Raw genomic sequence first — 22,042 nt, forward strand, 5'->3', positions numbered from 1 at the left:
AATAGTCGCTTTCATGACGTATTTCCTATTACAGATCACTATGAAGTCAAGTGTTGGATGAGAAAAGGCGTCGGACCACGCGGATTCCAATAGAAGCGACACCCTCAGCCAAACCCCGGTTTAGGATAGAAGTAAGCGACACTCAACTACGAAGACTTCGAAATACGAGTGTATTGAGGAACAATCTGAGATCAAGCCAAGAGGCGAAAAAATATAACATCATATCTAAATACTGTAATCTATTTTTGTTTTTTTTTCCCCTCATTTGTTGTATCTCCCAATTTTCTCAATAAATGTTTATTTTAGCAAATGTTTTAATCGAGTGCGATGAAAGCGAACAACGAGGGGGGAGGGGGCTATCGGCTGAACACAGGTGGATCGCGCAGAACACTATATGGGCGCATTGTGGCCCGCGGGCATACTGTGAATGCGCGCATATAGCGTTCGTTATGCCCTCTATATGGGCTGGTGGTTGCTGGTGGGCGGTGGTGGGCGTCGAGTAAGCAGGGAAAGCATATGCCCAGTCCGTGCTCGCATATAGGTTCCATATTCCCTCAACATTCTAATCGAGTGCAAACAAACTGTAAACTTCGATCCCATATATATCATTTCCTGTAAAAGATATCAGAAAATGATCAACTGACAAAATGTTTATTATAATATCAAAGACATTCTGTACAACTTTTTGATATCTTTCACAGGAACCCAGATAAATTAGCTCAAAGTTTAAAGTTAAAGGGGAAGGGGTGGATCATTCTATAATGTGTCTTCACGGAAACCTGATGGCATTTACAGAACATGTAAATGCTTTTTGCAGAAATAATAGCTTGAAACCCTTCTCTTGATATTCTCAGGATAAAATTTTTGGTTCCCTAAGAATTGTATTTATGACTGTTGACTATCGAAAAATAGTGTTATCGGGGAAAAGTAGTTAACCAAGACAGATGATCGGAAAACATATACAGCTGCTGAATTTTAGGCTTGGAATTCCATTAAACTTGATGGGAATTTTGTCTTTGAAAATTTCAACATTTTCTGCAGGCTGTGTTGCGACGTTTACTCCAAAAAAACCTGTCAAAATCCGAATTTTATGTTACCATAAAATGCCCTTATGCTCTGTCTGCTTATTTTACATCACAATATTCTATATTTCCACATGAATCGGATTTTTTTGCCCATTTAATTTGGTAATTCCGCTGAAATAGTACACAACGACGCTCCGATATACCGCATCCCGCGTTGTTTACCGTAAATCTACACTCAGATTTTCGATGAATTTGCAGATATTTTTGCCTATTTTTGTTCGATTTTCTTTGATTTTTTACGATTTCACAGGTTTTTTTTTACAAATTTTTCACTTGCGAACTCATTTTCATCGCTTCTAGCCGTTTTTCTCGGGTTTCTACACATAAATTCTTAAAGAAATAATTATTTTAGGCCCACCGATGGATTCCAACGCCTCGCATGTCTACCTAAAGCTAAAAACCAGAAGTTTTCTGCGGATAGCTACAGGTAAGAAACATGCATGACATTCAGTTTCTCACTGACTTCATTTTTCAGAAGCGGAGCTCAGAATTCGGTGACAACTAAACCCTTCACCGTCTCCACTGGCCACACGACAACTGAAAGAAACAGCACCGACAGAAAAACGAAAAGGTTAGCGAATTTTGTGTTTGAAACGCTCGAAAATAATTCGATAAAAGAACACCTGCGAAATTGTTTTGACTGAACTTGTAAAGAGCATTCTACTCTTGTTTCTATGACTCCAGTTCTTCGGAGCTTTCGAAACATGATGAAAAACGTGCCAACACGAAATTCAGCTCTCTCAATAAATCTTGTATACGAATTTGCAAAAGCAGCTTCGTTTTCTAAGTACTAGGCTTGACAAATTTTCGCTGTGAATAAGTAAAACTATCGAAAATTTTCAAAATATATTCAGTTTTTCAGAAAAAAAAACAACCGAGAGCAACTTCTCGATTGGACTTTCGTCTAATGGATATAAAGAGGGAGAAATGCGACGAAAATATCGAGTCCAAGGAGCCAGGAGACAAAAATGTTAATTTTTTATTTTTATGTTCTCTTTACTTCATTTTTTGTCATTTTTATTAATTTTCAATAAATTTGTACTGGTAAACACTATTTTCAGTTCACAGAGAATATTAGGACCTGGGGGAGGGGAGGAATTGCTGGGCGGCGGCGTGGATCCTATATGCTTTAGTCGGCGCGTGGATCCTATATGCTCGCATAACGCGCCCCTATATGTTTCGTATTGCGAGCATATACTGCACCGCGCGATCCCATATAACGTTCCTCGCGATCCACCTGTGAATATCCTACATTCGCGCATCAACTACCCTACACATCCCCTACAGTTGTGCAGCAATGTCGCAACAGATGTGCAGTCTACTAACATCTCTGTTATAGTACGATTAGTCTAAATAAATAGTTGTGATCAAAATGATGCATTTATCTATAAATCCGGACATGAATATTTTTCACGGAATCCGGAACCCGGACATCTCTATTCATTACCAACCAAATCGCAACACACAACTTCACATAATTATCTCCTCCGAATTTGTTCTTTCATCATAAAAATTTCGTACTCCCAACCTCGTAATCAGAATTGAACGCTAGTTGTTATTATTCAATTTCTTTTGGACTTATTGAGTTGTTATTGTGTAGTGCCTTCTGACCAAGTTTCATAGCGAACGCTTTCAAGGCCGATAATCGATATTTTCTGATAATTTTGGAAGATTTATGAATTGAAATAATATTCCGATTTTTAGAGAGGTGTCCGTGGGAAAAAAATAGTCGGAAGAAAAACAGGGCGGAGCTTTTGCATGGTGCGGTTACATTGTCCCCGCCCCGTCTTTCTTGTAATATTTTTCCCAGAGACAATTTCATAACTTCTAGTATTCATTTTTCTATTGCTGCAGAAAATCAGAAACCTTCTCACTCCGATCTTTCCCATTTATACATTGTTTTGTTATACAATTTTAATAATTCATTGTCACACGCAAACATACTAGCTTAAGACCTGTTCTCTGTATAATTCTGAGTCCTGTTTCGAATATGATGCATCGGATATTGACCTATTTACAAGACAAAATGCATTTATGACCATTATTTTCGAATCTTTTCGTTTTCCAGATGAGACATGTGGTTGTTTATTGATTTCCCAGAAGCGCAACACACTCCTTCGACAATATTTTTGGTGCGAGTGCGCGCGCGGGAAAACAGCGTGCCAGGCATTGCAGAAACCGCATGCGGCAGTTGCGTTTCTGGACTCCTCCCACACTCGTTCATTTGAATTTCGCGCGCAGTCAATCGCCATTTCAGATTAATAACTTTCGAAAGCTTTCCGGATATAGTTTTTGTGCCGTTTTGGATCCATTGTATCTTCGCTCTGTATTTCTGAAAATATTGCAGACAGTGACTGCAGCCATTATAGTTGTTATCCTTTATCAAAAGTAGCAAATCCCAGTTTCTATTTAGTTTTTGAAATGTGCCCCGTTTTTGCTATTTCTCCGTTTGCTGTGTATCGATTTTCTGTCTCCACCTCGTGACACGAATTTCTTCTCGCAAAACGTATGTTGACTCACTTTGAATTTCTTACAGATCAGAAATGGGCGATAAACGCGTCGTCCTGAACAAGGATATATTTTTTCAAAGAGCCGAACGACTATACGAGCTCTGGGTAAGTGAATTTTCGTAAAAGATATTCAGCTTATTAGATATTTTCAGGAAACCGGACAAGTCGGTCTCGACTCGGTCAATTCCATTGCTGTTGCCTACGGAGACAGTGAAAATCCGTACACAAAGTCGAGCGCACTTCACGTGAGATATTTAGAGAAGTTTTCTTATCCTAATCTAAATTTTGCAGTCCTGGCTTTTCGGTCATGAAATCAACGACACAGCTCTCCTGTTCCTCAAAGACCACATCTATATTCTTGGAAGTAACCGCAAAGTTGAGTTCTTCGGAACAGTAACTGGCGTTCAATATAACGGGAGAGTTCCACCAGTTAGCACACTTCTTCGAGATAAGTCGGACAAAGATGCGGGAAATTTCGAAAAGCTGATTGACTATATCAAACGTGCTGAAGGAGATCTGGGATCTTTCGTCAAAGAAAAGTTCAACTCGGATTTCGTAAACGCTTGGAATGATGCACTCAAAGCCGATGACATAAACAAAACTGACGTTTCTCTTGCCTTCATGCATTTGTTTGCAGTAAAAGACGATAAAGAGTTGGAACTTGTTCGCAAGTCAGCTCAAGTCACAACCACTTCCTGGACTGCAGCTAGACAACGTTATGTCGAAATTATCGATTCGGAAAGGGTATGAACTGGATTTCCATTTGTTCCTTTAGTCTCATTTTCTTTTCTCAGCGAGTTCGTCACTCTGTCTTGTCATCTGAGTTCAGCGCATACATGAAAGATCCCAAAATTCAACAATCATTGGCTAAGTACAACGCGGACACATGCTACGATCCAATTGTTATGTCAGGCGGAAACTACTCATTCAAGTGGAATCATGATAATTCTGAAGCTCATCTTCACAACCAGTTCGGTTCAATCATCACCTCGTTCGGAGCTAGACTTTCGGATTATTGTACCAACTTGACTCGTACAATGCTCATTTTCCCGTCGGCTGAGTTGGAAGCAGCGTATGAAGCTATTCTTGCTGCGGAATTTGCAGTTATTGCTGCTCTCAAACCTGGTGTCAAGCTGAAGGATGTTTACAAAATCGGTGTTGACACGCTCACCGAAAAGAATCCAAAACTTGCCGAAACGCTTAACAAGAAGGAGCTAGGATTCGCAACTGGCATCGAATTCCGGGAGAGTCGACTTTCCATCAATGCCAAATGTGAAGAGGTTGTTAAGGAAGGGATGGTTTTCATTGTCTATATTGGAGTTGATAGCATTCCAAATAAGAACAAAGGAGAGAAAGGAAAACCTGCAGCCATCGCTATTTCGGACACAATTCTAGTTAAAGCAGAGGGCGACAATGAAGTACTTACTGAGAAGGCCAAGTCCCGCCTGAAGTCGAATGTTATCAAGTTCAAGGAAGAGCAGGAGAACAGAGAAACTGAAAGAGATACCGATCAAAAGAAACTGCTCGGTAGAGGACAACGGAGTGTGGTTCTCAATGACCAAACGAGAAATAAAACAACCAACGAAGACCTTCGTAAAGAACGTCAGAAAGAGCTGGGAAAGCAGCTTAATTTGAACGCAAAAGCTCGTCTCTCAAAGCAAGATGGAGGGACCGACGAGAAGAAAGTCAAAAAGTCCAATGTGTCTTACAAGAATGAAGAGAGATTCCCACAGGACACAGATGTTCAGAAAATGCTGATTTTCGTAGACCGAAAGTACGACTCGGTTATTGTGCCGATCTTTGGAATCCCAGTTCCATTCCACATCTCTATGATAAAAAATTGCTCTCAATCCGTGGAAGGAGATTTTACATATCTCCGAATCAACTTCGCCACTCCAGGATCTCAAGTTGGAAAAGACAACGCACAATTCCCGCACCCACTTGCCCATTTCATGAAAGAACTCACCTTCCGCGCTAGCAATATCAAAGAACATCACAGTGATGCTACGCCACCGAGCAGTAATCTCAGCACAGCTTTCCGTCAGATCAAAGAAATGCAGAAACGTTTCCGCACGGAGGAAGCTGAAGAGCGTGAGAAGGATGGTGCTGTTAAACAAGACAAGCTCATTTTGAGCCAAAACAAGCTAAATCCAAAATTGAAAGATTTGCTCATCCGTCCAAACATCATCCAGAAGCGGATCACTGGATCACTTGAAGCTCACACTAATGGTTTCAGGTTAGATTGCAGAATTTTGACATTGATGACACAAAATCAAATTTTACAGATACACTTCTCTTCGAGGAGATCGTATTGATGTGCTTTATAATAATATCAAGCATGCGTTCTTCCAACCGTGTGATAATGAGATGATCATTCTCCTTCATTTCCATCTCAAGAATCCGGTCATGTGGGGAAAGAAAAAGTACAAAGATGTTCAGTTCTACACCGAAGTCGGAGAGATCACGACAGATCTTGGAAAGTATCACCATATGCAAGATCGTGATGATATGCACAGTGAACAACAAGAACGAGAACTTCGTCGTCGTCTGAATACCACTTTCAACAGTTTCTGTGAGAAAGTGTCCCGTCTGACCAATGATCAGTTTGAATTCGATTCCCCATTTGCTGGGCTTGGCTTTTTCGGAGTTCCCTTCCGTTCAGCGACTACTCTCAAGCCGACAGCTTCGTGCTTGGTTAATCTCACCGAATGGGTATGACATTTCAGAGAAACTGTGACTTCAATCGCCTTTTTTCAGCCACCATTCATCGTCACTCTTTCCGAAGTGGAGCTTGTTCACTTCGAACGTGTTTCGTTGCAACTCAAGAATTTCGATATGGTTTTTATTTTCAAAGATTACAAAATGAAGACCCAAATGGTTGCTCAAATTCCGATGAGCAGTATCGACAAGATTAAAGAGTGGCTCCACACTTGTGACATTTGGTACAGCGAAGGAATTCAGTCTCTCAATTGGGCCAAGGTTATGAAGACTATCACTGACGATCCTGAAGACTTCTTCGAGAACGGTGGATGGACCTTCCTCGACGCTGAATCAGAGGGTGAAGACGCAGGCGACGATTCTGATGAATCCGATGCTTATGACCCAGAAGAAGCAGATGCATCCGATGGTGGTTCAAGCAGTGCTAGCGATGAAGATGAAAGCGAGGGCGAAGAAACTGAATCTGACGATGACGAGGAAGGTTCGTTGGATTCTGATGAATCCGAAGGCAAGGACTGGTCGGATCTCGAAGAAGAAGCAGCGAAGGCGGACAAGAGACGTGAAGTTGAAGACGGAGGACGCGATCGTGATCGTGATCGCGATCGCAAAAGACCGAGCTCGAGCAAGGCAGGACCATCGCACAAACGCAGAAAGTAAAAAAAATCTGCATCATACATTTTGTAAATGATAGGAATTTACTACCCATCCCCATCAACATTTGTGAAAGAATTCACATATTGAAAGAATTCACATATAACTATCTTCCTTCAATCTCAATGTCCCTTTTTCACCAATCGTGGGATACATTCTTTGTTCCCATTAATTTTAATCTGTTGTTTTTACCCCTCACCCCGATCTACATTTTTCTCAATCAATGCACACCTAGCTTGACTTTTATACCGTTTATTTTGATACCAATTGAAAGAGTATTGTGGAATGAAGTTCGATGAACTAAAACATATTTGATTTGTTTTTCGGTCGGATCTGGTTGACTTATTTCATGATTTTGCTTCGGAGGAAGGGAAAACCGCACTCCGGGAGCATCGTAGATAGTGAACATAGAAGCGGGACTGATTTAAGAAGGGAGGATCATGGATGTACGGAATGGCATAAATTCCGAGTTTCAAAATTAAATTTTTAAAGTAGAAATTCCACTTTTTCATCGCAAAATCGCAAGAAATTGACAAGCAGATTTCGAAAAAGCAAAAGAAAATTTAAATATTTCGCTCGAAACCCAATTTTTGGAGTTCTGAACATCCCTGGAGAAGATGTGCCTGAAAAAAACTTCTGAGGAATTTTCCATTTGCTATCATTCGAAAGGTTTGGAAGCAACATGGTTCTTTCGTTACACTATAAAGTCAAGTTCTTCAGCCACTCTGTCATATGCTCTTCTCGAAAACTTGTTTTCCTACCCATCTATCATAAGGCTCTCGGGCGGTTGCTACGGGTTACCGATATTTTCCCACTAAGGTATTCGTGTTTCTATGTGCATTTCCATTTATGTATGAGCCGAGATATTCGTGCTCAAAGAAGCAACCAAAAATCCATTCAAATTTCAAAGTTATATTTTTATCACCTTTTTCCTCTCCCCCATGGCATGATCTGGAACGGCAGAAGTTCCTAACTTCCATCAGATTTAATGGTATTTCCCAGTCACCGGAAAACCTAGTTATTTAGCTCTCCGAAATTTCATAATAAACATTTTCTCAAGACAAAATTTTGTAGGTCTGTGTTCATTGCGTTATATATCCCCAATATATTTATCGTGACTTTATCAATAGCACGAGAAGCCTTAATGAGATTTGAGAAAAATTGGCTCAAAACTGACGATTAAAGTGGAAATCTATTAAGGATTATGTCTTGCTAGATCACTTCTCTTTGCTTTATATAGTTCTTTGACTGAAGGACAATTCGGTTCTATAATCACCGTCGCATGCATTTTTACCCTCTTTCATTTCTGGCGCCTCCAGTTTCAACTCGCTCTTTGCCCGTTGTCCATCTGCTCCCCTGCGCCTCCATATCTGCAACATACTCTCTACGTCTCCTCGTCCGACTAGTGTATCACGCTCCAAAGCTTCGAATATTTTAATTTTGGCTCTTCAACTAGAAACTCGTCCTTTGTAGATTATTTTATTGCTTTTTTCGTCTTTCATATAGCCTCTATAAGGGTCCAAATTCCATATCAAAAATCGCTCTAATTCAGTCTAAACAGCATAAAGTATGTGCTTGAACCATCACCAATAAAAATCTTTCCAGGAGCATTGAATCAAATGGAGGTAGAACATCAAAGACCACCAGACGATGCTGGTGACGGAGGCGACTCAGCAAATCAGCCGTCAACTTCAGCAAGTGCAGATCCGAATCCAGTTGATCCGGTTGCAGATTCCGCTGCCAACGATAACGATGACCACCGTATGTTTCTTTCTGGGGGGAAGCTTGCTTAACATATTTAATTTAAGTCATGTGTCGAGTATGCCGGGGAGACGAAGGAAGTCTCTATTATCCTTGTTTATGTACTGGAAGTATTAAATATGTTCATCAGGAATGTCTAGTAGAGTGGCTGAAATATAGGTGAGTGATTTGTGTTTTCGAGACTTTGAGTAATTAAAAATTTTTCAGCAAGAAAGAAGTATGTGAACTATGTAATCACAAATATTCTTTTCAACCGATATATCGACCGGATATGCCAAAAGCTCTTCCGATATTTGAAATACTACGTGGAGTAATCACTTCTGGAGCAATGATGATCAAAACATGGTTCGTGTATACTTTTGTGATGGCTACATGGCTGGGGCTTGTTCCACTGACTGCTGCTCGTATTTATAATTGTATATTCTATTTATCATTCCATGACATTGTGAATGCTCCATTCCAACTTTTCAAGACGGATAATGTGGTTCCTGACATTCTTAAAGGAACTATTCTTCTCATTGTTTTTGTCTGCACATTTATCTCACTCGTTTGGCTTCGAGAACAAATCATTGTTGGAGGACCACAACATTTTTTGAACTTTGAAAACGACGAAGATGGAGCGGACGAGAACGGTGATGAGGATGATGAAGATGAAGAGGATGAAGAAGATGATTCTGACAACGATGGAGTCGAAGGCGACGATGGGGATAACGAAGACGATGAAGAGGATGATGACGACGACGACGAAGATGACGATGATGATAACGATGATGTTGCAAATGAGAATGAAAACGATCAATATAATAACATCGGGAATCAGCCGAATGTCAACCGTAATGAGGTAGGACGAGTAGACGGAGAAGCAGAAGACGATGGCGAGACGAGTGGATCATCATCAGATGGTGTTCCAGAGATTTTTGAAGAGATCAGTGATGGACCTCCTGAAAGAGTATTGTACATTGATAATGACGAGTTTTTGAATCATCGAGAGGCTGTGGCGCGAGCTCATTCAGGAGCATTGGCTTATGAAGAACGCAGGAGGGATATTTATGAAGCAAGACACGGATTCAGACCCAGAATGGTGATTATTAACTAGTCGTTCTATTTTTTTTTCCAATTTCAGCCTGACATCAATCTATACGATGATATGAGAGACGACGAAAATGAAATTGTTGAGAATGAACCGAACGAAGAACCCCCAGTGGAGGATCCTCCTCAATTGCTTGAAGAAGCCGCTCCTATTCTGCCACGACAACCACTACGGGCTCGTCTGAGAAGGAATCGGCGTCAGAGGCAGAACGTAAATAATGATCCAGATCAAGCTGCAGCTGGAGGAGATCAGGATGATAACTGGAGAGAGTGGGATAGATTTGGAGATGAACTCACTTGGCAAAGATTGCTTGGTCTTGACGGATCGTTAATATTTCTAGAGCATGTCTTTTGGGTCATCTCACTGAACACTCTATTTACGGTCACGTTCGGTAAGGCTTATAGATAGAAAATTAATAAATACTTACCTTTTCCAGCCTACGTTCCATATCGATTCGGTAGCTGGATGCTTGCTACAGTCGGTTTATATTCGAAAATCACCTATTTCCCATCGATAGTTTCCATGATTTTTGGGTACATTCAAGTTGCTGTTGTTACATTCATTGCTCATCAGTTGATGCGGATCCTAAAAATGAAGTTGATGTATCGATTCCTTGGAGTTATGTTCCTGATTATCAAAGTTTTCTTGCTGGTGTTCCTGGAGATTGGCTTCTTCCCAGTAATGTGTGGATGTTGGATGGATGTATGTACACTTCCTCTGTTCAATGTAACCCTTTCTCAACGAGTTGCTACGTTTGCGAGTGCTCCATTCATGTCGATATTTCTACATTGGATGGTTGGAATGGTATACGTGTTTTACTCGGCTTCCTTTGTTATATTGCTCCGAGAAATTCTTCGCCCTGGGGTACTTTGGTTTATGAGAAATCTCAATGACCCCGATTTCAATCCAATCCAGGAAATGATCGATCTACCATTCACTCGCCATTTCCGACGGCTCGTGGTGTCGACGACGTTGTTTTTCTCAACAATCATGCTTATTTTCTACATCCCTCTGAACGTCATCAATGTTATCCTACCGACACTTTTGCCATACAATGTTTCAATGAGTGCGGAAACTCCGTTGTCCGAAATTTCACTCGAGTTGCTGATACTTCAAGTTGTGATGCCTGCGATATTGGAACATGCGAATGGGAGAGGTTTCATCAAGTACGGTGTCAGACTTTGGTGTAAAGTGATTGGTACGGCATTGGATTTGGATCAGTACTTGCTCTCCGATAACAATAACAACAACAATCAAAACAACAATAATGATAATCGACCAGAAAATGTACTAGGAAACGCAGGTGCAGCAGGAGGTGCTGGTGCTGGAGCCGGTGTCGGAGGAGGTCTTGCTGCTGAACATCAAGCATTACTTCTACTACGCGAGCCACGTGCCTATGAACCATACAATCGCCCATCCCTCTTTGCTGTTCGTATTGCAATTCTTCTGGTTTTAATGTCGGCTACAACTACTCTCTGCAGTGTCGTCGTTTTCATTATCCCAGTATCGATTGGTCGATATTTCATTTATATTGTAACCGGCCAAGGGAATGTCCATGATATGTACACAGTTTCATTGGGACTCTACGCTGCCTGGCTTGTCGGGAAGTTCGGAGCAATAGCCATAAAGTTCATTCGCGGAGGTCCTCATTTGTTCAAGAGAGCAGTGATCCATTACTCATATTTGGTTAGTTATACCAATAATTGTATCGAATCAATATCTTATTCAGGGAATTCGTTTGATGCTTGTTGCCATTCCAATCGTCTTCGTGCTGCCATTTTTAATGGGTACATATTTCCAACTTGTCTTTTTCGCTCCTATGCGGCTTGGCTACCAACAAGTACACGCCCTGAACGTTGCACCTTTCTCTAATCAAACATATTTCAGAGTGCTCTCATGTTCCCATACCAAGACTGGGCAATGGGTGTCGTTCAAATGAAAATCTTCGCGGTTGTAGCAGTGATGGGACCTGATTGGTGGCTCAAGACCGAACTTGATCTTTTGGTGCAACGTGGCATCGAGAATTTTGCAGCACTTCATGTTTTCGTTAGAATTGTTGTTCCATGCATTCTTTATTTATCAACTTTCATTGCGTTCCCAGTGTTGGTTGTGAAAACATATGCGTTGATTTCAGGTTTGTTCTGATTTAGTTTAAAAAAAAAACAAAAATTTGTTTCAGGAGCCGACCCTGAATGGACTATGCTTCTGCTACGATTCTCGTATCCAGCTTTCTTATTTATAACATCCGCTGTAGTATTCATCAAATGGCAGATTGCAAAGTTTGCCGAGTTGGCGGAGAAAATCAAAAATGACCGGTACCTGGTTGGCACTCAACTAGTCAACTACGAGAAAAACGGAGTTCGAGCCACTCAGTCCTGATATTTTTTCTCTTCCTTCTTGCTTATCTTCTCAAAAACAATCGTCCGGTTGGCTCAAAATATTCATTTCTCCCAGAATCGTTCCGTGGAATTTCGGTGTTTTTCTTTCTCATGATTGTGCGGTTTCTGATTTGTTCACTGTCTGAATCAGAGAGTAAGCAGGTCACCAGAACCTTTTTGATACTTGTCCCTGTTCTTTGCGCTAGTGATCATTTCCACATCTTTCCTGATTTTTCCTTCATAAATATCTGTTTTGTAAACTTTATTATATATCCACTTCTTGGTTTCATTAAATCTTTATTTTCAATTTACTATTGGGGTCACATTCTAAACAAGGAAGAGATACAACATAAGACACTTGAGGAAATCACACGTGAACGTTCTTCTAGTTTTTATTTAGCTTTACTGATTTCATGGATCAGGATTCGTGGGAGTGTACCACATTAGTTTTTGGAAACCAATCGATAGTTTGTCTGTCCAGAAAAAAATGGCCATTGGAATTTCTGTCTTCATCGGCATCTCTACTGCTTTTTCGTTGATCTTCGGATGCGGAAGAAAGAAGAAGAAGGCTCCAGCTGGAGCAGCAAAGGTTGCGGGTTTTTGTATCTTCTGATTCTCTAAAAACCGATTTTAGCCGTTGTCAGCACCTCCAGTGCCTTTTCCAGTACCTCCAAAGGCTGGCAGTAAAATGAAGGCGCCAGAGGAAAAGGAAAAGTCAAAGAAGAGTGAAAAGAAGGAGGAGGCGAAAAAAGAAGAAGAGAAGAAAGAAAAATCGAAGAAGAGTGAAAAAAAAGGAAGAGAAGAAGGAAGAGAAGAAGGAAGAGAAGAAGGAGGAAAAAAAGGAAGATGAGAAGAAAGATGAGAAGAAAAGTGATATGAAGGATGAGGATAAAAAAGATGAAGAGAAGAAGGATGACAAGGAGAAAAAGGAAGAAAAGAAGGAGGATGAGAAAGAGAAAGAAGATGAAAAGAAGGATGAGAAGAAGGATGAAAAGGAAGAGGATAAGAAGGAAGAGAAGAAAGAAGAAAAGAAGGATGACAAGGAGAAAAAGGAAGAAAAGAAGGACCAGGAAAAGAAGGAGGAGAAAAAGGAGGAAGAGAAGAAAGAAGAGAAGAAAGAGGAGGAAAAGAAGGAGGAGAAGAAAGAAGAACCGAAGGCTGGCATCTATTATAAATTTCAGTCACCATTGAACCAAATACCGATTTGGCTTTCCAAGCTGATCAACAGGAACAGAAGAAGATTACTCTCACGAATACTCATGACAAAAAAATCATGTTCAAAATCAAGACATCCGACAATGTCGCTTATCTGTAAGCAATTTTCTCCAGATTTAGATTACAACATTTTTTGTTTAGTGTTAATCCAGTATTCGGAACAATTGAGGCTGGAAAAACAGCTGAAGTCACAATTACTCGTAACAAAGCTCCAGCAAAAGAAGCGAAACTCGTTATTGTGAACAGTGTGGTAAGAAAACTTTTAGGACGTGAGTTTGATTCTAAAAGGGTATTATTTTCAGTTCTCCGGAGATGATAAGGATTTGGCCAAATCATTCAAAACTGGAAAACCAACAGGTGGACAGGTTACAATCAAGATGAACGCCAAGTGATATGAGAACCTACAGTACTTGAATAAATGTTTTTTTCAATGTGATTCGAGTTTAATTGTGCATTGTTTTTTCTATACACAGCAGAGTTGTCAGGAAGTGAAATTTCGGAACTCGGAATTCGGAAGTCGGAAGTACATTTTTATTTTCGGAAGTCGGAAGCAAATTTTTCAACTCGGAAGTCGGAAGTGAAAAACGCCCGGAAGTAAGAAGCCGGAATTAGGAAGTCGGAATTAAATTTTTAAAAATTGACCTTTATGTTAGCCTACGGTTATTTCGGACCATAATTTACGTTATTCGCGGTAGTTTCGGGAATTCGGAAGTAAAGGGCGTTTTTCGGAAATGGGAAGTCGGAAGTAGGAAGTAAATATTGTTTCTCAGAAGTCGGAAGTAAAAATGTCTGGAATGACTTTTTAGAGAAACGAAATTTGGAGAACGGAATCCGGAATTAAATAATTGTCTCGGAAACCGGAATTCTTCATCCCTGAAAATAAAATTTTCTCAGAATCTGGAATGAAAAATGTACGGAATCCGGAATTCGGAATAGAACAATTTTTTCGGAATCCGGAATTCGGATTTTGGAATGTACAAATTTTCTCAAATTCCGGATAGTGAAATCCAGACAAAACTATAATTCACGGAATCATCTCTGACGTATACCAATGCGTTGAAATTTACCAATCTATTGCAACGGCGAATGTCATTAACCCGTGAATTTTTTTTGAGTTTTTCATTTAAATCGTATTTGCAACATGCACTTTCTACGAATTTCATTTATTTTACGTTTCAAAAAAGTTAAGACAGACACTAACTGATCGTGTGATCATATCGAAAGAAATGGCTACGATTTGTGAACTTGTCCAGTTGCCAGTTGGAAGTGAATGTGGAAAATGGACAGTTTTGAAAAAACTTGGAGAAGGGGCATTTGGTGCTGTTTACTTGGTGAATCAAAAAGGAAAACCAGAAGTGGAATATGCGTTGAAAGTCGAAGCCGAGTCTGATCCTTTGGGTCTTTTGAAAATGGAAGTTGCTGTGCTTTTGGAGGTGAAAAAACAAAAAATCACTGGTCGCCATTTTTTGGAACTTGCTGATCGGGGAAATCTGCCTGGAAAGTTCTACTATATGGTAATGACGTTGGTTGGAAAAAGTTTGCAGGTTTACAATAAATGGATTCAAGGAAAATAAAATCGTAATATTTCAGGATCTTCGTAAAACTGCTCCATTCAACAAATTCTCAATGGGAACTGCCATTTCTGTGGCCAGACAATCGTTGGAGGCTGTTGAAGATTTGCATAGCATCGGATTCTTGCATCGAGACATCAAACCAGGAAACTATACTATCGGACGTAAAGAGATGCACGAACTAAGAAAAGTACTCGTTTTTTCAGAATTCTTTTTCAGTTTTTGGCTGTATTTAGGTGTACATGCTTGACTTTGGAATGGCTCGTAAATTTGCCCGCGAAGACGGAACACTTCGTAATCCACGTGCTCGTGCAGGCTTCCGTGGAACTGTCAAATATGCACCATTGGCATGTCACATTCAACGTGAGCAATGTCGCAAAGATGACATAGAAAGTTGGCTGTATATGGTCGTTGAAATGACATCTGGACGTCTTCCATGGCGTAATCTGACTGAATCAGATGACGTCGGAGTGTTCAAGAAGGAATGCAAAACGACTCGTCAGAGGTGTCTGTTCGGAGGATGTCCTCGTGAATACATGGAGGTTTTTCCAATTCTGGATAAGGGAAAATTTTTCGATGCTCCCGAGTACAAATCAATCTACGATCTTCTGAACAAGGCAATGGAGAATACTAAAGCGAATGAGTTTCCTTATGATTGGGAGTAATTGTCTTCAATAAATATTTCATTCTTTATATTGTTTATGAACAATGAATATGGAAAAAAATTCATTTGACTTCTTCTGATTTCACCCGTATTGAAAAGTTTGGACTAGTGTTTAGGCAACAATGAAACATTGAAAATGTCAAAATATACACATAAACTGAAAGAAAAATTCCAGTGGTGGGAAACTATTTAGAATTACGGTGATCCTTAGAGACTTCTGACACGTATCCACCATCAGATTGACTGGATCCACTAAGCGGTCGATGAGATTCTTTTGAAAATATTGTTCTTGCTTTTTTGATATTTTTGATAAGGTGTTGTTTCAGCTGTGATTGGCAGCATTCGATGTTGTACACTGTATTTGGATTAGCTGAAATTTTAAAAAGTTAATTTTTTTTTCAAAGTTGAAAAAAAAGACTCACAATGACTCAATTGTCCATTTGGCCCTTCAAACGCTGCATGGTATAGCTTGAGATTCACAGAATCATTTGGCATTTCGTTGATATCAATTTCATTGATTGGAAGCACTCGAGTCCATTTCATCTGGAATTTTGAAGAATGTTTGATTAAGTAATAAGAACTCAAAAATTCGAGAGGTTAACCTTTATTTCTTTTCTTGCATAAGAAGGCAACAGAAGAATGAGAGAATGGAAAACGAAAACGACGTAGTGCTCAGCAGGAGCATCTCTCCATTTGATATGAGCAAAAACGAGAAGTTCGCGAGTGTCCAATCGGAGTCCCTGGAAAAATTTAAATAATGGAGTGTTAGACATCTGGATACTTGAATCCTGGAATTTTCAAAGTTTCCAAATTTTGAAACTTTCGGGAATCTCAATTTTCGAATTTCTCAAAAACGAGTTCTCTAACAATAAGTTTCTGATTTACAAACTGAATTTCTCAAAATCTTTTAAGTTTTTATTTTTATTTTTTAAATTTTCTAGTTTCCGAATATTCAAATTCCCAGAATTGAAAATTACTGAATTTGAAAATCTTCGAATTTCAGAATATTTAAATTTTGGAATTTGAAAGTTTTCAAACTTTCGTGTTTCGGAAATTTTGATTTTCGAATTTCCAAATTTTGGAACTTCGGAATTTTCGAACTTGATAACTTTGCATTTATTTTCGGATTGTTTTGAATCACAGTTTCATAAGTTATATTTTTCAAACTTGTCAAATCTAATTCTTTTACAATATTCACCTTTTCAGTCAACATATTCTCATTCGCCTTCCTTACAGTCTCCATATACTGCGCGTAATCTTCATTAAGACGTTGCATTTCATTCACATATTCTGCTGATGTCTGCATCTTCTGTAACGCTGTCTCCACTTGAATCCTTTCTCTCGCATCTTTCGGAAGTGCATCGGAAATGTTTTTCAGAAGGAGAGGGTACTGAACAATTCTTTGAACAGGCTTGATCATCCGCGACTCCCATGAGCAATGCTGTTCCCGAGTGCTGTTCACTGCTTCCAATTTTGATAATAACTCTTTTTTATTTTTAATTTCATGCTGAAGAAGATGATATCCGGCCGCATATTCAGCGTAGATTTTGAAATCTGCACACTTGTTGATGAAGACAGCACACACTCTCATTACAGAATCCTGCAGACAAAAATTTGAGGTTTTTAAGATTGATGTAAGTACTCACTCTTATCTGAGCTACCGAAATATCCTGCCGACTCATATCTCCGATTGCTTCTTCTATACTATCCAAAAACGAAGTCTGCATTTTATACAATCGAATAGCCGCATGCATGATATCCCTAACTTGTCTCATGCACAGGAACACTTCATTCATCTGAAATTTATCCTTATTCTGAAGATCATTTTTCTCTTCTCTAACCTCTCTCAAATCAGCGACATATTTCTTTTCAGTGACCAATAATTCTTGCAAAGCCATTGCCAGCTTTGCACAGCCCGTTTTCTTATTGACATTTGTTGCGTCGAGTTGAGTAGGAGCCTGAACGAACGGAACGGATTAAAGAGAAATGCTGTAAATTGAAAAGAATAGTAAGCCGAAAATTCAATTTTCCAAGAAAACTTACTTTGAGTGGTAATGGTGTCTTTCGTCGAAGATGGATAACTTTTCCGATTCTTAATAGCTTTTCGACATCTGATGCATTTCGAACAGATGAAATCAGTTCACTATCAACAGCAATCACTGAATCTCCCACTTGAGCACATCGTGGAGCAAATGAAGTGACTCCACGCACCTAGAAACCGAAATTCATCTTTCAGCCCCCCGACAAAAACTCCCATACCTCAGCCCTGATGACCCCATCATCGTTGTGAGCGTAAATAGTGAGTCCAAGTCTGCCATTTGTCTTTCTGACAAAATAATCTTCACCGGGAGAAGTGCCAGTCAACTCCTTTTTCTGCTCTGCCATTTCCCGTTTCCTCTGTTCTGAAGCTTCGACCAATGAACATCCAGGAGAACCTTCACATAGTCTTGGTTTTTGCGGATTCTAAAGTGGTTCAATTCTTTGAGAACAGAGAGATTCGAAGAACATACCGTCGAATGAAATGTAGTTGTACCGTTGTGAGTTGTTACATGATCAGTTGAATGAATTTGTTGTTGAGGTTGTTGTTGGAGTGATTGAGCCGGATAAGAGTTCATTGGATTCACATTTTGACTTTGAATTTGAATTGGAATCTGATGATACTGTTGATTTGGGACAGTTGTTGAGGAGGTGTTCATCATGTTCGTATCTCGAATCTCCATTGGTTTTCGCCATCTAAAAATTTGTAGTTTCCGCCTCTTTTTTCTTCACGATTTTCTAATTTAGTGAAAACTGCTAACTTTAGTGCTGGAAATCAACACCTTTCTTCATACGGTATTCATCTAATGATAATTATCTAACGTATCACTTTTTGTTCGAAATGACGACCTATTTTTTGTTGATTCTAGTGTTAATTAAGAATTTACAGTAAAACCTGTAATAGGTACCCTTATTTTTTTTGCTCGAAAGCTTTCTCAAATTTAGTGAAATTGATAAATTTTGAACAAGAATTCGTCGAATTTTTGTGAAAATTTCGGAAAAATTGGCCGGAAAAATAGAAGAGGCCCTGTAATAGAAGGGACCTCCAACTTTAAAACAATAGGAGCCTTTCTAATACAGTATTTACGATAAGTAGAAAGTTCTTTTTTTTTCCAAAATCATGAGAAACCAAAAAAAAACTCACATTCGAAAAGAATTCATATTGAAGTGATAGAGAAACAAAGAAGCCAGCCGACAGTTGTCAAGTAGTTTTTGATCAATTTGAGGTGATATATCGTGTTGAATAAGCTGAAAAATAAATTGGAACATTTGAAAAGTTGGGTTGCTGTTTGGGAGCACCGAAAGGTGCTAATCTTGTTGTTTCGGGTAGAAAGGACAAAAAGAACAGAGAAAGAGAGCAAAAAAGAAGAAAAAATGCGGAATGAAAACAAAAAAAAAGAGAAAGGAAGTGAGGAACTAGTGAGGATCCGGTGGAAAATGAGAAAGGGAAATGCAGAAATGCACAAAAGTAGTAGCTGAAAGTTATCTTCCTTTTTGGAGGAATACATTTGTTGACGAGATATGTTTCTGTCGGCATGTCGGTTTTTGAATGAAATTTTTTTAGAATCGAGAAGACAAGAAAGTTTTCTAGGAGAATATTCTGAATTCGGTAAAAGTAAGGAGTGCAGGGTACCTTGAATAGAACCACACCTATAACATTCAAATTTGAGCCAATTTTTCTCGGTTCCTATAAAATATATCAAAAAGAGGTCAACTGATAAAATACTTATGATATTATGATAAACGTTTTGTTAGCTGACAACTTCTTGATATGTGTTACACGAAATGAGATATAAAAGCTCAAAGTTGGTGGTTTTGATGGCACTCTATTAGAGTGTTTACGATATTCACAATTTTTCTATGAAAGAAAAATCAAGATGCTAGCAGATTGGTCCTTGATTTTAGAATAAAAAAATGCTTGAAGAAAAGATGTGTTGAATATAATTTTTTTTAGTTATGAAGAGGGCAAAAAAGAAGCTTGATTGGAAGGAAAGATTTGTCGGATTGGCAGAAACGGAGAAATAGAAAAAGAGAGAGAGAGAGAGAGAGAGAGAGAGAGAGAGAGAGAGAGAGACGGTACTCGAGAAATCCGGTCAACTATTCATTTTCATTCGTCGTATTTTGCACTTGACGCCCTCCTTCTACTCCTCCATGCTTCTTCTTCTTCTTCTTCACCTATAGTATACAAATGTTACATTCGCACATTCATATCTGTGTGAGGAGGAGAGAGATGCAACAACATTTGTAAAATTGGAACGTGTTAAGTAAACAGATCAGCACGTACAACAGAAGAAAGTCGGGAGAAGAGAAAGGGGTACTTGACCACACGTTATGAAGATTTTGGAACTGTACACGTGAACTGGTTCTGGAGATTTATGAGTGAGAGACTGGGAATCTGGGTTATCAACTGAGCAAATGAATGATCACAATGTTTTCTGGTTGGATGCTTTCTCATTTGAGATGGACACAAGTCTTCTTTGCACTAATCTCATGTGAAACAAGATAGAGAGCCTAATCGAGAAAAAGAACGCCTCATCGAACCGAAAGTTTTGTATCATGAGCTAAAACGTGACTTCCAGGTTCTGGACGGTTATATACTATTCTGGCACAAAAAACTCGGAGCTGTGGAAGAGAAACCCCGGTGTCCGTTGTTGAAAGTCCCACTTCGAAAACTACCGTACCCTAAACATATTTTTATTATCCGAATTTAACATGCCGACTATCCTGTTTTTTTGTTTTTAATATTTTTCGCTTACAGTAGTTGTCGTTGTGAGACCTTCGAAACTAAACTCTAACTTGAATCGTTCTTTATGAGTTTAAGTGATAATCCAGTTTCTATCAAACGGACAAAACGGTTAAAACTAATTCACAAGTTCGAGAGATAGAGAGAGAATGGTTTCAATATTTGCGTATGTGCTTCTGTTTGTTCAAATCGTATCTTCTTTTTCTTCAGTAAAAAGGTCACTTTGCCTCTTTTCGAGTTTGAAATTTTTTGGCAATCGTAAAATTGCAAATATCAGGAACTGATAACAAAAAAAGAACACACCTTACAAGATGGAAAGGCTGTATACTTTTTGTATGAATAAAAAACCTGCCTACAGTAAGTAGTACACTTGACAACGGAAGAAATAGCGGAAGATGTCAGAAAAAAAACGACCGTAAAAAGACAGAAAAGCTTCTCGAATTAGTGAAGTACTTGACCGAATAAAAAAGGAAAAATCTAAACTTCAATTCATCAATCAATCTCGTCGCCAGTCAATTAAAACCAGCGACCGAAAGGTAAAATTGGAGAAAAGAAAAGTTTTGGTAAAGGTTTTAGAAAGAAAGATGAAAGGAAAGCGCCTTGTTTGTTCGAGAAGAGAATGAAAGGAGGAGCAGTAGAAGAAGAAGAAGAAAAAAAGAGAAGAAGAAGAAGAAGAAGAAAAAAAAGGCAGAAGAGAGCAACAAAAAGTAGTAGTAGTAAGGGGGCAGAAGAAAGGTTCTTCTCGATTTTATTATGAACACTTTCTAAAGGAACCTTTCTTCTTTTTCTGAAAAAAAGAATTCCACAGAAGATGTTTTTTACATTCCGAATCGGAATTCCCAATTGAAGAGAAATTCGAGCGGAGAAAGAGGAGAAAAAACATGCGGAGGATCGTGTTACAGTACCCATTTGGAACTAATTGGGGTTGAGGATTCAATTGATTTGAATAGAAAAATAATACAAAAAACCAGACGAACCTCTATTCCAGGTAATGGTCTCTGTTGCAACGAATTCAATCTTTGCGTAACGACAACATTCTTCAGAAGAAGCATCTGTCGAATGTCTTCCTTAGAAGCAGTATCACTTGATTCTGATGACTCCAGAAGAGCAATCAATTTTTGTTGAATCTTCTCATTCTGTCGTGCCAAATAATTCACTGCTACCAAATGAGATGTAGTCCTAGCCAATAGAAGAGATGATACATTCAGCGCTTGGATCAGAAATAAATGTGCATGAGCTGAGACGATAACTCGGAAAATGTTATTTGCATGGGAAATGTCTACACAGTTTTCTGCTTCTGAAGAACAGGCAAAGCATTCCAGCTGAAATTAAACAAGCGTTGAAATTTCAAAAACCATATTCAACTAACCAAATCAATTGTGACTGGTGATCCTTTGTAGTTGAAAACCATACTCAGCGGGTTCAATGAGATCTAAATAGTATTTTTTTAAATTCAATTCAAACTCAATTTCCTTACATTTGATGTTTCTGGCTGCTCATCACATGGTTGAATTGAGTCTTCTTCAAACGTGGCAATTCTGGATACAGAGGCCGAAAATGAGTGTTGAAACATATTGAATGCGGATGTGTTCGTGGACTGAAACTCAATTGGAATTCTA

At 39.1% G+C, this 22,042-nt stretch overlaps 11 protein-coding genes across 11 annotated transcripts in view; 5 read left to right on the plus strand and 6 right to left on the minus strand.

The window, feature by feature from the left end:
• Positions 1-561, minus strand: part of CBG25304 — a gene marked incomplete at both ends in the record, with an annotated part of 2,043 nt that extends 1,482 nt beyond the window's left edge. Inside the window, one exon of the mRNA XM_045238510.1 lies at positions 467-561. Within this exon, the coding sequence (XP_045099265.1) occupies positions 467-561 (95 nt within the window). The remainder of the gene's footprint in view (positions 1-466) is intronic.
• CBG12205 lies at positions 450-2,060 on the plus strand (the record flags this gene model as incomplete). The annotated part of the gene is made up of 4 exons (XM_002639806.1): positions 450-499; positions 1,438-1,512; positions 1,561-1,656; positions 1,940-2,060. The coding sequence occupies 4 exons, from the start codon at positions 450-452 to the stop codon at positions 2,058-2,060; spliced, it is 342 nt and encodes a 113-aa protein (XP_002639852.1).
• Positions 2,061-3,628: 1,568 nt separating this feature from the next.
• On the plus strand, positions 3,629-6,970 carry CBG12204 (the record flags this gene model as incomplete). Its single annotated transcript, XM_002639805.1, has 6 exons — positions 3,629-3,700; positions 3,748-3,840; positions 3,887-4,339; positions 4,390-5,831; positions 5,881-6,307; positions 6,353-6,970. 6 exons carry the CDS (start codon positions 3,629-3,631, stop codon positions 6,968-6,970), a joined length of 3,105 nt encoding a protein of 1,034 aa, XP_002639851.1.
• Positions 6,971-7,184: 214 nt separating this feature from the next.
• On the minus strand, positions 7,185-7,373 carry CBG25305 (the record flags this gene model as incomplete). Its single annotated transcript, XM_045238529.1, has 1 exon — positions 7,185-7,373. The coding sequence occupies one exon, from the start codon at positions 7,371-7,373 to the stop codon at positions 7,185-7,187; it is 189 nt and encodes a 62-aa protein (XP_045099266.1).
• A 1,210-nt stretch (positions 7,374-8,583) lies between these two features.
• Cbr-marc-6 lies at positions 8,584-12,194 on the plus strand (the record flags this gene model as incomplete). Its single annotated transcript, XM_045238534.1, has 8 exons — positions 8,584-8,725; positions 8,773-8,884; positions 8,933-9,806; positions 9,849-10,206; positions 10,252-11,501; positions 11,545-11,655; positions 11,703-11,949; positions 11,995-12,194. 8 exons carry the CDS (start codon positions 8,584-8,586, stop codon positions 12,192-12,194), a joined length of 3,294 nt encoding a protein of 1,097 aa, XP_045094795.1.
• A 146-nt stretch (positions 12,195-12,340) lies between these two features.
• CBG25306 lies at positions 12,341-12,406 on the minus strand (the record flags this gene model as incomplete). Its single annotated transcript, XM_045238540.1, has 1 exon — positions 12,341-12,406. The coding sequence occupies one exon, from the start codon at positions 12,404-12,406 to the stop codon at positions 12,341-12,343; it is 66 nt and encodes a 21-aa protein (XP_045099267.1).
• Positions 12,407-12,680: 274 nt separating this feature from the next.
• On the plus strand, positions 12,681-13,800 carry CBG12202 (the record flags this gene model as incomplete). Its single annotated transcript, XM_045238543.1, has 4 exons — positions 12,681-12,789; positions 13,375-13,504; positions 13,550-13,658; positions 13,711-13,800. 4 exons carry the CDS (start codon positions 12,681-12,683, stop codon positions 13,798-13,800), a joined length of 438 nt encoding a protein of 145 aa, XP_045094796.1.
• A 410-nt stretch (positions 13,801-14,210) lies between these two features.
• On the minus strand, positions 14,211-14,722 carry CBG25307 (the record flags this gene model as incomplete). Its single annotated transcript, XM_045238549.1, has 3 exons — positions 14,211-14,393; positions 14,437-14,554; positions 14,694-14,722. The coding sequence occupies 3 exons, from the start codon at positions 14,720-14,722 to the stop codon at positions 14,211-14,213; spliced, it is 330 nt and encodes a 109-aa protein (XP_045099268.1).
• A 95-nt stretch (positions 14,723-14,817) lies between these two features.
• Positions 14,818-15,644, plus strand: CBG12201 (the record flags this gene model as incomplete). Its single annotated transcript, XM_002639802.2, has 3 exons — positions 14,818-14,952; positions 14,999-15,169; positions 15,216-15,644. 3 exons carry the CDS (start codon positions 14,818-14,820, stop codon positions 15,642-15,644), a joined length of 735 nt encoding a protein of 244 aa, XP_002639848.2.
• A 184-nt stretch (positions 15,645-15,828) lies between these two features.
• Cbr-cgef-2 lies at positions 15,829-18,949 on the minus strand (the record flags this gene model as incomplete). The annotated part of the gene is made up of 10 exons (XM_002639801.1): positions 15,829-16,013; positions 16,066-16,186; positions 16,246-16,383; positions 16,842-17,243; positions 17,290-17,439; positions 17,485-17,601; positions 17,687-17,854; positions 17,903-18,106; positions 18,154-18,376; positions 18,825-18,949. 10 exons carry the CDS (start codon positions 18,947-18,949, stop codon positions 15,829-15,831), a joined length of 1,833 nt encoding a protein of 610 aa, XP_002639847.1.
• Positions 18,950-19,777: 828 nt separating this feature from the next.
• On the minus strand, positions 19,778-21,996 carry CBG12199 (the record flags this gene model as incomplete). The annotated part of the gene is made up of 4 exons (XM_002639800.1): positions 19,778-19,855; positions 21,401-21,745; positions 21,793-21,855; positions 21,901-21,996. 4 exons carry the CDS (start codon positions 21,994-21,996, stop codon positions 19,778-19,780), a joined length of 582 nt encoding a protein of 193 aa, XP_002639846.1.
• Between the last annotated feature and the right edge of the window lie 46 nt (positions 21,997-22,042).

The sequence above is a fragment of the Caenorhabditis briggsae genome (genome assembly GCF_000004555.2).
Source record: "Caenorhabditis briggsae complete genome, chrI, whole genome shotgun sequence".
NCBI classification, from domain to species: domain Eukaryota; kingdom Metazoa; phylum Nematoda; class Chromadorea; order Rhabditida; family Rhabditidae; genus Caenorhabditis; species Caenorhabditis briggsae.